The sequence below is a fragment of the Thamnophis sirtalis genome, unplaced genomic scaffold, assembly GCF_051295495.1.
Source record: "Thamnophis sirtalis isolate CommonGarterSnake01/CBP01778 unplaced genomic scaffold, rThaSir2_p1.2 scaffold_13, whole genome shotgun sequence".
Classification (NCBI taxonomy): domain Eukaryota; kingdom Metazoa; phylum Chordata; class Lepidosauria; order Squamata; family Natricidae; genus Thamnophis; species Thamnophis sirtalis.
In genome coordinates, this window is record NW_028261393.1 from 15,523,114 (window position 1) to 15,537,798 (window position 14,685).

Here is a 14,685-nt window from a genome sequence, read left to right on the forward strand (position 1 = left end):
TATGGTTGTTCTTCTGTCCATAGAGTAGAGTAGAGTAGAGCAGAGCAGAGCAGAGCAGAGCAGAGCAGAGCAGAGCAGAGCAGAGCAGAGCAGAGCAGAGCAGAGCAGAGCAGAGCAGAACAAACTTGATGTGTTGGAGAATTCACAACTTCTGGAGGCAAGTTGTTCCCCTGATTAATTGTTCTGTCAGGAAATTTCTTTTAGGTTGCTTCTCTCCTTGATTAGTTTCCACCCATTGCTTCAAGAGCCGAGGTGGCTCAGTGGTTAAATGCAGCACTGCAGGCTACTTCAGCTGACTGCAGTTCTGCAGTTCGGCTGTTCAAATCTCACCGGCTCAGGGTTGACTCAGCCTTCCATCCTTCCGAGGTGGGTAAAATGAGGACCCGGATTGTTGTTGGGGGCAATATGCCGACTCTGTAAACCATTTAGAGAGGGCTGAAAGCTCTATGAAGCGGTATATAAGTCTAACTGCTATTGCTATTGCTATTCTTGTCCTGCCCTCAAGTGCTTTGAAGAATAGTTTGATTCCCTCTTCCTTGAGGCAGCCCCTGAGATATCAGAACATTGCTATCATGTCACCCCTATTAGTTAGTCAGTCGAATGTGATGGGTTTGCATGAGATCCTTGAAGGTAAATTACCCACCTGTCTTGCAACATGACCTGATCAAATCTAACGGGTGTATTACAAATGCAGTATATTGTGCAACACCCAGTTTCTTTGTGACCGGTGTGTGTGTGTGTGTGTGTGTCTACGGGATAGAGACAGAATATTGAAATGGTGTCCACAACAGTGGGATCCAAGCCCTACCTTTTTAAAATGTGCAATAAACTTAAAAGGCAAGCAGGGTTTCAATAATACCATCTTGAATTTTGTGGCCGTGCCCTAGGGCAGCATTTCTGACCCTCGGCAACTTTCAGATACGTGGACTTCAACTCCTTGCTGGCTGGGGAATTCTGGACATTAAAGCGGACACATCTGAAAGCTGCCAAGGTTGAGAACCACTGCCCTTAGGGCATGACACTGCTTTTCAGACTGTATGAGGTGCATAATCCTGCCAGGTATAGATCCTGCAACATCTATTTTCTGGGGGGGGGGAAATTAAATGTATGAATTGATTTAGAATGGTGGCCAAACATGAAACACATACCAGAAAATAAATTCTGCTATTGCAGTCTGTCTAGATATCAGGTTAAGGATACCGCAAAAATGGATTTTCTGCCGGATTTCTGGATCCAAGCACTGAATGATTTCGATGTCTGTCTACTTATTATTCCTAAAATGGCCACTGGCCATGCTGGTGAGGGAATTGTAGTTTAACAGTGGGATAAGATCCCAAAGGTGCTTTTCCAAGAGCCAATGGAATTGGGTTTTTTTTTTTAAGACATTTCGCTTCTCATCCAAGAAGCTTCTTCGGTTCTGAGGTGCTATTGCTATAAGTATGCAGTGCATCGTCATCATCATAACTATTGCTGCACACAACTCACGTTGCTACATTTAGAAAAAGGTACAACAGAGCATGAGAAAAAGTAGAAGAGGGCAACCCACATAATGAGGGACTCAAAGTACTTTTCTTGAGAGAAAGTTCATTCCCAAACTTCCGGTTGGCCCATTGGGGCCATTTCCCCCCCTCCTCAGCCTCTGGAGGCTTTCTGGAAGCCTGGGGAGGACAAAAACATCCTTCCCGGCCCCCCCAGAAGGGCAAAAAAATCAGCTGGTCGATGCGCGCCAGAGCTGATGGCTAGCGTGCCAGCAAATATGGCTCTGCGTGCCACATGTGCCACAGGTTCGCCATCACGGTCTTAGGGCATTTCCAGACGATCAAAACAAGGAAGGAATGGTTGCTCTGATCACATTATAAAACGTAATGCAGTCTATTGTATGATGACTGGAAGGTGTATTTCCCAGAGCAGTGGTGGGTTTCAAAAATCTTTAGAGCCTCTTCTGTACGTGTGGCCTGCTTTGTGGGAGTGGCTTGCTGGCCATGTGACCGGGTGGGGGTGGCTTGCCAGCCATGTGACTGGGTAGGCATGGCCAACTTGTAAAATGTGGTGAAACTCACTTAACAACGTTCTTGCTTAGCAACCAAAATGTTGGCTCAAAAACGCTGGCATTTGAAGCACGCAAGTCTTAAAGCTGTCAAGTTACAAGACCCTTGCACCCCTAACCCTTTAGAAAAAAAAACCTCAGGGGTGTTCAAACTGGACAGCTTTAAGACTTGTGGACTTAAACTCTTGACTTTCGGAGGCCAATCCCCCACTGTAGGGAGGAGGAACCGATTAGGTGGTTCCACCCCAGGCGCCTTATGGACCCTATGGGCTTTCAGACGGCGCTTGGTGTTATACCTGATACTCTCGCCCGCGATTCGGTTGGGACTCTGGTCACTGCTTGGAACTTGGCGGCGGCAGGGGCCCTTAACCGGATTGCGCCTTTATGGCCGATCTGAGGCAGTGGATCCAGGAGGGCTCCTTGGTTTACTGAGGAACACCGGGAGATGAAGTGCCAAAAGAGACACCTAGAGCGCCACTGGAGATCCAGTAAGTCCGAGTCAGACTGAGCACTGTTAAAATCCTGCATCAGAGCATACCTCCGGGCAATTCGGACGTCAAAAAGAACTCACATTGCCGCTCTGATAGCTTCCGCTGAGTCACACCCAGCCGCCTTGTTTAGGATAGCCCGTTCCCTCCTTAAAGGGAGGGATACGGGCACTCCCTTACAAGGTAAGGCTGAGGAGTTCGTCCAATTTCTCGCGGATAAAGTGGCTCGGCTTCGGGCAAACCTGGACTCCAATTGCCAGCCGAGGTACCGGGGAAGGGTCTTGAGCGACATCGTTGGATTGATTTCCAGTCTGTTACTCCTGAGGAAGTGGACAAGGCCATCGGAGCAGTGAGTGCCTCCACATGTGTACTGTACCCGTGTCCCTCCTGGCTGGTCGCGAACAGCAGGGAGGTGACATGGGGCTGGATCCAGGGGATAGTGATCGCGTCTCTCCGGGAAGGGTCCTTTCCCCCCCTTTAAATGAGGCGGTGGTGAGACCCCTACTGAAGAGACCGTCCTTGGATCCAGCCGTTTTAAATAACTACCGTCCAGTCTCCAACCTCCCCTTTGTTGGGAAGGTTGTTGAGAAAGTGGTGGCCTCTCAGCTCCGGCAGTCCTTGGAAGAAACCGATTATCTAGACGCCTTCCAATCTGGTTTCAGGCCTGGCTACAGCACGGAAACTGCTTTGGTCGCACTGGCCGATGATCTCTGGAGAGCCAGAGACGGGGGGCGGGCCTCCGTTATGGTGCTCCTGGACCTCTCAGCGGCCTTCGATACCATCAACCATGGTATCCTTCTGCGGCGTTTGCGAGAGGTGGGGGTGGGAGGCACCGTTTTTCAGTGGTTCTCCTCCTACCTCTCGGACAGGTTGCAGTCGGTGTTGGTTGGAGGACAGAGGTCGACCCCTAGGCCCCTTAATTATGGGGTGCCACAGGGGTCGGTCCTGTCCCCCCTCCTGTTTAACATTTACATGAAGCCACTGGGAGAGATCATCCGACGGCACGGGATAAAATACCACCAGTATGCGGACGATACTCAATTGTATCTGTCCGCCCCGTGCCAGCTCAGTGAAGCAGTTGACGTGATGTGTCAGTGCCTGGAGGATGTGAGGGTCTGGATGGGGGTTAACAAGCTGGCTCTCAATCCTGACAAGACCGAGTGGCTTGTGGTTTTTCCTCCCACAAATTGGCAAGGTATTCCATCTCTCAGGCTGGGGGGTGAAATTATATGCCCCTCAGACAGGGTTCGCAATTTGGGAGTCCTCCTGGACCCACAGCTGACCTTAGATCACCATTTGTCGGCTGTGACCAGGGGGGCATTTGCCCAGGTTCGTCTGGTGCACCAATTGCGTCCCTACCTGAACCGGGAGGATCTTACAACAGTCACTCATGCCCTTGTGACCTCAAGACTGGACTACTGCAATGCGCTCTACATGGGGCAGCCCTTGAAGAGTGTTCGGAGACTTCAGCTGGTCCAGAATGCAGCCGCGTGAGCGATTGTGGGTGTGCCTCGGTACACCCACGTTACATCTATCCTCCACGAGCTGCACTGGCTGCCTATTGGTCTCCGGATACGCTTCAAGGTGCTAGTCGTCACTTATAAAGCCCTTCATGATATTGGACCTGGGTACTTGAGAGACCGCCTGCTGCCAATCACTTCCCAAAGACCCATTAGATCACACAGGGCAGGCCTCCTCCGGGTTCCGTCTACCAGCCAATGCCATCTGGCTACTACCCGAGGGAGGGCCTTCTCTGTGGCAGCTCCGGCCCTTTGGAACGAGCTCCCATGGAGATTCGGACCCTCGCTACCCTTCAGGCCTTCCGGACAGCCATTAAGACCTGGCTGTCCCAGCAAGCCTGGGGTTGAGTTCCCCCCCCTACTCGAATTTGCTGTGCTTGCTGTGTTTTTTAAATTGCTTGTATCACTGTTCTGTTTTTGTCTTACTTTTCTGTATTTGTTCCCCTTCCCTTGGTTTTTGTTCAGCCGCCCTGAGTCCCTTCGGGGAATAGGGCGGCTTACAAATTGAATAAATACCAAATACCAATACCAAACTCCCAGAATTCCTCCTCTCGTTCTTCATCTTGATGATGTGCGGACGGTGGGGGAGGGAGCTGGAACCGGTTCCAAACGGCACTGTAGATTTGTGGAACCTCTTCTATAGAAGAGCTTAGAACTGGCAGGAACCCACCCATTCCAGAGGTACTATCTAAGGAAGTCTTTGAGTCAAGTTTCTAGGGTAGCGTTTCTGAAACTCAGCAAGATGTGTGGACTTCAATTCCCTGAATTCCCCAGCCAGCATTTAACTATACAAGTCCCCCCCCCTTTTTTTCCCCCCTTCCATCCAGTGATATCTGATTTCCAAAGACTGCCTGGACAAGTCCCTGAAATTTTGTTGGGACGGGTTTTCCAGAAGTGGTTTGTCATTACCTCTTTCCTAGGGCTGAGAGAAAATGACTGGCCTAAGATTACCCAGTTGGCTTTGTGCCTAAAACAGAAGAAGTGACAGTCTCCTACTTTCTAGGCTGATGCTTCCTTTAACCCTACACCAAACTGGCTCTCATCCAACTCTAGCCCTAAACTAAAATCCAAAATATACTGGAAGGATATTGGCATAATGGCTTAGTGAAATGACGTTGGTGCTATAGTGTGTGAACCCATCCAGCTCATTATGAGAACTATGAACTATAGCTATGGATTCACCATGTGTGAAACCAAGCCAACTATAGGTATCAATTAAGCAAATCGCAGCTTACGGACACGTAGTTCTATCATAGCTTGATCTTTCACAGTATTTCCCTCAAATGACAGTATATGGAAGGCCCACTATTATTTAATCTTTGTGTAAGTGAATTGGATTTTTTTTAAATTCTAACACTGTTTGATACAAATATGGGTCTTATTTCATTACTGAGCTAGATATGAAATTACAATCCGGATGGAATATATTGCAAGACAGACATTTGTTTATTAATTATATTTCGAAGTCAGTGATGTGGACTAAACACCAGAAATTGCATAGAATCAGGAAATTGAATATTGTAGAATCTATTTAGTCAAGTCCTTGAAGCTTCCCTTATTATGGTGTGTGGGTGTGCGTGGGTGTGTAAGAATTCTCCATAGCAACTTTTCTTTGAGGCAATTAAATTTCATTGAGCTCTAAAAAGTAATTTCCTAACACTGAAACTTATTAGAACTGAAGTTAAGATGTTTTGGCTTTTAAATTCTTATTTGCTAAATTTTATAGTGCAGCAGTTTTGAGTAATCCTGGTACAATGCCATGCTTTTTAGCATGACTATTTGCATTTCTTCCCGATACATGTTGTTCGTTCCTTTGAACACAAATGAATATTCTCATTTTGAAGAGTTTTATAAATGCCAAAAGGGTATTTAAAAACCACAGAGACAAATTATAGGGGCTATAATTCAAATGTATTTGGGAATTATATGGTTACATTCGAAGTTTGGCACAGGCTCCCTCTGCTGATGCCGCAGTGTAAAACATTTGCTTATTTGAGCTCTGACTTGCAGACATCAAACTGAAACACCAAAGAGGCTGAATGGGCCACTCAACCTAGTCACTGCTCAAAACAGCAGACACGGATTTTGGACCATTCCCCAATTCCGCCTCCTGTTATGGAAAAAACTGCATACAAAAACCAGCTTTCCATCTAGAGCAATGCAGCAGGAGAGCAAATGTTATTTGCAAACAGAGATAAGTGCAAGTAAGTATTGTTGATAGGATCAATCCTTGAGAAGTTATCCAGGCGATTCTCACGGTCATTCTCAGAATCGATTGATATCCTCTAATATAGGTCAACTTTTTCTGTGATTCTGCATTTTCCTGGACATTGATAGCAGAGTTTGCGTGGAGGAGAGGGCTGAGGACGTCCTTGAAGCAAGATGACAAGAGTCTCATGGGTCACAAGGCAGATTGGTTGGAGATTTCAATGCTCACTATTGCTCTTTCCACAGGTTGACATCAAAGGTTATATTCTCAACATGATAAAACATGACTTACCAAGCTGGGTTCATACAACATGAACTAACAGTGTGGCTTATCGCAGTGTGTGAGCTCAAGCAATGTTGTGCAAAAGTAACAGCAACTTCTTTTTAAAGGTACACAGGTAAGTCATGATTTAACAGATACTTAAACTAGGCATTTGGGGCTGCATATGATGAACCAAATAGTTGGAAGAATTAAAATTTCAGCCAGCATATTTCAGAAGCTACAGTCCAGATACTCTGGGCAAAGTAGAGCTTTAATAAGTGACAAGAGCATCATTTTTTTACCTGAAAATTTATTGAAAAATGCAATACAAGATTGAACACATATCTAAATGCTACATCTAATTTTTCTTTAACTACAAAAGTCCAAAATAACAACTACATAAACTATAAAGATTTGCTAATTGTTTATTCTGTTCCTACTTTTTTTTAAAAAGAATGAACTATTCTATACAATTGTCTTTAAAAAATTTACAAAGCTCCTTCATATCTGCAGTGAAATAGTGTGATTTAATGTGTAAAAAAGAGAACCAACACCCCCCCAATAATTAGAATACATTTTTTTAAAAACTGCCCCTTGTATGAAAATGGAAAAAAAATCACAGTTTATGAATCCCCAACACCCTCTCAAGTCCCCAAAGTTAATTTGTACTTTAATTGTTGGCAAGTGAAAATCTATTTTTTTCCTTCTAATTTGACCAATTTGGATACTGCTGCTCTTCCTTCTGTACACACATTCATAGATAAATAGCTTCCATTTACTATACAGTTAAGAGAGTTTCTAGATAATCTCATAAATGGGGAAGGAAATAACTGGGAGCATAGTCATTTCATCATTATAAATAAATAGACTATATTTTATTTACTGTTCCAGTAATGGCAGTGCTGGTCCCCAGAAAACGAGAATGCTAGAAGCTGGTTTATTTAGTGATCTGTTAAGGTGATGGCGGCACATTGTGAGTACAAACAGCCTACAAATGCTTTTCCTTCTCAAAACATGAAAATCCCTATTGTCAATGGCAGACAGTTCAGGCCACGTTTCTAGTACCCTAAAACTAAGTTGTTTTCATTCTGTCTGCTGTGGAAAGCTAAATTAGCTTGGCAAATGCATTTTAAAAGGATTTATTAGCTCCTTTCTTTATTTCTCCAGCATGCTTGGCTATACAAAATAAAATATTGCTCATTTGCAGGATATAAGCAGCCAGGAGGAAACAAACTCACAACTCTTGTTCAGTTACAAAGGCTGCCAGCAGGAGTGCCAATTTACAAGCTCAGATGGTAAACATAAACCCCCTTCGCATCAGAAAGTGGATTTACACTATATGCAGGAAGGAATTTCAGAAAAGAAAATAATCCCTATGCCTCAGGATTCACATTCCTAAGAGGTTTAAAAGAGGACCCTTAAACTCTTTCAGCCTTTGCTGGTGTGAAGTTTAGTTTTGTAGTTTTGGGACAATAGGTAATAAAAGCTGGCAGGAGTTGTTGCACAATTAGACTGCCAGTCAAAGGAAGGTATGTATGTGCATAGGTGTTTAAAATGTTCCATTACAATAATCAGAAGCAGAGTAACATAACACAATCATTTAGGTTTATCAGGGTATCCAACTGTGTCAACTTTAAGACTTGATTGGACAGGGAATTCTGGGAATTGAAATCCTCAAGTCTTAAAGTTGCCAAGGTTGGACATTCTGATGTATATAATGTAAATCAGCTTAATCTGCAAAAATATGAAGTTTTTCTTGCTTTACAATGCTTTTTATCTTCAGGCATACTCAAAGGAAGGTGGAGGTCTTATGCCTGGCCATAAGTAGGAAAGCAAAACTTTTATTAAACTCCTGAATTCAAATTGCCTTGCTAATGAATATATAGAAACAAAAAGAAAAAAATAGTAAATTTGAATGTTCCTTACTTTTCTTTGTCTCAGGAATCCAGCTGTCTTGTTGCCCAATTGCAATCTTTATCCTTTTATCTCGTAGAATAGTTTTTCATCTTTTCCATCCACATGTGTCCTGTGATTTTTAGAATTTCATGAAACTAACATATTCCTAAGTTATATTTAGGAAAACAATATCCTAAATACTTGCACAAACTGCTAAATGCTTCTGATTATTGTAAAAGGAGGCAGGTAATGACACAATGCAGATATACCATCCCACCTTGGACTCCCTTATTGCACTCTAATGCAATACTTATTGCAGATTTCATTTCACACTTTTAGTAAATAAGCTAAAAATCAGAAAAAGGGAAGATGGGAATCATCTATTCCATAACACAAAAAATGGTGAATCAGTGAAATTAACCCTGGTGCATGAATTAAAATGGAGGTCAAAAGGTAAGGTGGTAGAAAACTCTGAAAATGGGAGAGCAATAGATGTAAAGAAGGCCAGGAAGAGATACAATCTGAAATGCATTCCCCTCATCATGTAAAGGTAATATCCTTTAATGCGGGATTCACATTCCATGCAAGAATGTGTAGGTTAGCTAAACAGAGCAGAACATCATTGGCTAGCTATCCATAGTGTACAAAAATCATGCTCAATTACAGCTGTACTTATAAACCATATGGAATACAAACTTCATGAATAATAGAATTCCGTAATAAATAATAGGATTATTTCAAAACTGCTATATGCTTTGAATAAAAGAGCAGTAAAAGCAGCAGAAATATATTTTGCACCAGTCAAAGTGTACCAAACAGTTGTCTTCCACAATAAATAGCTAGTTTTGTAATAAATACATTAAGTGCCCAGAGTTTATTCTAGTTCAGTGTAAGATTGCTAGGAAGCTTACTCTACTGCTTTCACAATTACTTTCATAAATTCTATTACAACTCAATCCTATGTTTATTTTCCTGGGGGTGGGGGGGGGGGGGAAGCAGGATCTGTTTCCAGATGGGCTTCCCTCTGGCATCAATCAGCAATCATTGGAAACATGATGTAATGTCCAGAGCATATTAAAGCAAAACTGACCAAACAGCATTCCATCTCAAAACACTTCTAAAATGTTACAAACACTTCATTTTGAATGTAAAATTGTGGTTTCAAGCTCAAATGGGATGTTTTGTATTCAAAATATTTCACATACCACTACTTTTAAATCTTTCAATCCTAAAATATTCCTTCTGGCTCTTTAATCAAAATGCACTCACATTTGAGGGGGAAAGGAACATGCAATATGACAGAGGGTTGCGTTATTCCAAATAGTAAATGAAAGCTTTTATTTACTGAAATTGAGTTTTTCTAAGAAAAGGTAGAGCTGCTTCTTGTTGTATCTTTACAGAGCTTTCACATATTTTAGGAAAAAAGAACCATCCAACTAAGCAATGGTCTATCTATTTTTGAAAGATGGGAATTCCAAACTGGAGTCCAATAACTGAACATGCAGATTGCAATACACATAGAAAAGTGAAGTATTTTGAAAAAGAGTAGTATCTGTCTTTTGTTTGAAAGTAATGAAAAATCAGCATTATTTTTTTTAAAAAAACTCCCACTGACCCCTTTCATAAATTACTTATTGCTCTTTCCCTGAACATATTCCCCAGGTGGTACATACCGTAGCTTTCTATGATGGCACAATACGTACAGTACTAAGGTGCTGAGGACAGCAACCAATGCTGAGTTCTACTCTTTCATTCTAATTTAACAGCTAAGGGCATCATTTACCAAGGGCAACAACCTCTGTTCATGGGTTGCTGCTGCTGCTGTTGTTTTTGAGGGAAAGCAAGTCCTTTTATAAGAAGTTCTAAATGATCTAAAGCAAACAAGGGAGAGAGATACAGCACCAGTGAACCATGGTTAGGGTTGCCCCCAAGAAAAGCGACAGAGTACTGTCTTCTGATGGAAATTAATATATTCCCTCTCCAAATAACTTTTCATTGAGGAAACAAGATCCTATTCTGACTGATAGCCTTCAATACCATCTTCATGAAAGGAATGCCAGATTGTCTTTAACAACTGAATAGGAATTATACCCCTTATCCAGATGCATTGCCAGAGCTCTAGATTTAGCTTTTGTTTAAAAGGTATGATTTTAAATCTTTATTTGCCTCTCCCCCGCCCTTGCACAAAAAAACAAACAAAAAACAAAACCCTCCACCCAAACCTACAAATGACTATGGGGTAAAAAAAAAACCCACCATGATAAATCACAGCCTAACTTAATTGTGCTCAGGGTCTCTTACTCTTAAACTCATAGCTTAATGGGGCTAAACAGCAGATAGGATTACAAGAAACATCTACTGAGGACTGTGAAGGAAAACAAAGGTGGAGGGAGGAAAGAGCAGATGAAAGTTGAATGCCTTACCACAATTCATTTAAAAGCTTTACAATTCACAGTATAAAAAAGCAATTGTCCCTGAACCTAGGCAACTACTGAATTACTTATATAAACACCACAACCTCTGGATATGTTCAAGCATCTAAAGACAGACATATCCACAAAAGCGAAGGAAATCCACAGGCCAAGTACGCTGTGGTTAGGATACTCTGGACATTTTATAGAGCGACCAATCAAATTAAAGTTTTGCACACAGTGATTTTTCTGACAAGGGTGGCTACTTCTAAGTCACTGATATGCCACACGGTAACCTATTCAAAAGGTAGGAGAGAATGCAAGCTACTTGAGGAACAGAAAGGTGAATATCATCACACTTGAAGGCAACATTTTTGATAAGCCCTGTGTACTCTTTTTGACATCTTAATACAGATTCAGAAAATGGCATAGGAAAAGGAAATGAAAAAAAATGATTTTTTTTTTAAAAAAAGCACATCAGCACATGTAAAATATGGCAATTTTTTGGTCACAATATTAAAAACAATGAAAAGGGACATATAGTATTAAAGATAATCCCGAGTAAACATCAAAAAGCATAACTTCCTAACAATAAATGATAGAATGTGTGACTGAGAATAAATCTGGCAAGTTTGAGGTCATGGTGTTCGAAAGTTTCTTTGTAGTTCTGCTGGTATGTCTTGGGTGGCCTTCAAAGAATGAAGCAGGCATCACCTACAAAGATACAAATTCCTTAATGAAAATGGACACACATTTAGTATCTTACAAAAATGTTTGTGAACTTCTGATATTCTGCAAATGGGACGAATGCATGTTATATAATATTTTCAAATAATTGATATTCATCTTCACTAGAAAGACTAAACTTTTTATAGCAACCTAGAAAAATGAAAAATCATACATATCTCATTGCAGAATGAACATGAGAATGCTGTGGCACAGTAGGAAAGATGTTTTCTATGAAAACTAAATCCATCAGCCATGGTGGTGCAGTGGATAAAATGCAGTATTGCAGGCTAATCCTGTCCACTGCTAGGAGATCAATCCTGATCTACTCAAGGTTGATTCATCCTTCATCCTTCCTAGGTCGGTAAAATGAAGATCCAGATTGTTGGGGCCAATATGATGACTCTGTAAACCGTTCAGAGAGCGTTGTAAACACTGTTGAATGGTATATAAGTCTATGTGCCACAGCTAAGTGTTAATGCTATGTGAAATAAATACATGTTCCTAAACTTATACATAAAGTTTGCTCAAATGTGTCTAATTATGAGGATCAGAATATGAATGTTGAGATGAGAACATAGCCATGTTATATTTGAGAAAAAGTAGCAATAATGATTAATCATCTTTGCTTTCCTTATTTTTATGTGCATAAGTGTTTCAAAGTAAACTACCATAGTTAAGTTTGTATTTTAGATTATGTTTTAACTTTAAAAATCAGCCTTTTATTATATCATTACTTTGGATCTTTTTTTCTTACTTTTGTCTGATAATGGGACATAACTGCAGAATAATAGGATAAAAAATCAAATAAGTACATAAAATCCATATGCCTGAAGGCAGCCTCCAAGGATACATAAATATAGGATTCCTGTGTACAGGTTTGCTCAGAAATGGCACTCTGGTCTGTTGCAATGTGTACTCAAGATCCAGAAAACTCCCCCTCCCCAAACAACACCCACTAGGTTCCCTAAATTGACCATAGGATCATTCTTCCACGGATAACATAGTTCTAAAATCTAAAAGGTTAAATCAGAACGCGATGCTCGGTCAATACATGGAATTAAGGATGCTTCCTAGCACAAGGGCCCAGTTCTTGTTCACTCGTGCATGAAACAATTCTTGACTACCTGTATAGCTCTTGGGCTTTAAATGCTGGCGAGATAGCTCACTCATAAAAGTGGTGCCTTGTTGAGAAACATTAGCATTGATCAAAAGGAAACAGGAGAGAAAATACTCTAAGCACAAAAAAAACCCCATGCTATTTTGGTCTTTATGTACAACTAAATCACCATCAAACTGTATGTCAGGTGAAACGAATCTATAGCATAAATAATCCATAAGAAGAAACACACAGACAATTTCTCAAATTAAATGGTGTGCTGAGGTTTCATTCCCAAGTTGCACATTATCTCCATACTGCACTGGGAAGAACATGAATAATTAATTTATTCTTAGCTTTATCAGAGGACTTCTCTACAAATTTCAGGTAACTTGCAATGGATGCCCACAGTGATTGAGACGTCTGCTGCAGGATTGAACAACGCAAGCGACTGTGAATGGTTTTTTGTTATCTTGAACAGGTCACACCAGTTGCCCTTTTCTTAAAGTACAGATTAAAAAATAATTTGAAAAGTAGGACTTTATTAGAACTACATAAAAACTAAAAATATGGAGAAGGTAAAAAGGTCATTGGTGAATTTGAAACATTAATTTTTGCTCCATTTAGCATTCTTAATGTTGCTTCCAAGGGCAATAGCAGTAGCACCCAATACTTTTTAAATAGTTTACTATAGGTTTCTCTCAGCCAATTGGTGGTGAGTAGACTGCTTATAATAGTGCAGGAACAAGACCTGGAAGGTAACAAGAAGTACCATATGACATGATACTTGCAGATCTTATGTTCTACAGACCCAACCTATTTAATCCTAAACATTCATTGCTACCACCTTTAACATTAGTGCGAGACTAAATTTCAAGGGTACTTATGATATCATTCACAATTAGAGTCAGAAACAGGCTACTATTTTAAACATTCTCATTTCTACTATGGCTGGAATCTGCCCCCCAATATATGTACATTTTAGCAGCCGTTCGTGCCTGTAAAGATTTACTATGATGGATTAAACTTGAGATAGAAAAACAGGAAGCTTCTTTAAGACTCCTGATAACAATCTTTATTTATGACTAAAGTTGAAATATTTTATAATGAAGTAGAGCTAAAAGAGAGCTTACCTGGTATAAACTATTTATTCTGCAATCTCAGTCTCCTGATGAACGACAACCTTGGTCACAGACATATCTGGATGTTGCTCTTTAGCTTCTTTGATGGCCTGAACAAGAACCTGGAAAAAAAAGAGTATAAAGAATGCATTATTTCTGTGCTGCCTTACATAGTTTGCAGTCTGATAGCCTATGGAATGGGGGGAGGAGATCAGCCTGTGTAATTTTACAATCAGCCTGATCAAATCTAACACTTGAGGGAAGACTATGTTAGTGGTGTCATAGCAATATTTTATCCAAGTGTTTTTTTAAATTTCATTTTAATTATATATTATATAATTACAACAATCTCTTACTTGATCATGATCAATGTCTGTGTCTCCAGTGATGACAATTCGTTTTTCAATTCGTGTTTCTGAAATTCCACCTTTTACAGTCTATCATGAGAAGACAAATTTTAACATTTTTATAATTTAAAAAATGATAAAACCTACAGAGATTTTAACTATTTTAAAAAGAGAAACATAATCAATTTATTAAATAGGAATGCAAATAAAAACCTAATTCATAGATAGCATTAGTATAAACTTGTATCATATTTTGAACTATCCTTCTCATAATTATGATTTCATCATTTTCATTTTTTTACAAAATTTACAATAGTGAATCAAATAGTGAGTCAAATAGTGTCCCATTCTTATGAACCACAGGAAAATTGTTTTACAAAATACAAAATTAGATTATAATTATTTTTCCGACAGGCCTGGGACTGTTGACCTCACTGTTGAGGTCCAGCCCCGATTAGAATGAATGTATGAGGGTGTTGCTGTTTTTAAACTGTTTCTTTTCTCGTTATGTGTTTTTTTTTCTTATTTTTTGTAAGCCGCCCGGAGTCCTTTGGATTGGG

General features: G+C 40.5%; 1 protein-coding gene across 18 annotated transcripts in view; it reads right to left on the reverse strand.

Moving 5' to 3' along the window:
* Window positions 1–6,934: 6,934 nt before the first annotated feature.
* The window catches only part of EPB41 (erythrocyte membrane protein band 4.1), a 58,917-nt gene continuing 51,166 nt past the window's right edge, over window positions 6,935–14,685 (reverse strand). For all 18 annotated transcript variants that reach the window (XM_014070835.2, XM_087728171.1, XM_087728169.1 and 15 more), the window contains 3 exons: window positions 14,135–14,215; window positions 13,791–13,900; window positions 6,935–11,546 (listed from right to left, as the gene is read on the reverse strand). In XM_014070835.2, coding sequence (XP_013926310.2) covers window positions 13,805–13,900; window positions 14,135–14,215 — 177 coding nt within the window. In that variant the 3' untranslated portion in view covers window positions 6,935–11,546; window positions 13,791–13,804. The remainder of the gene's footprint in view (window positions 11,547–13,790; window positions 13,901–14,134; window positions 14,216–14,685) is intronic.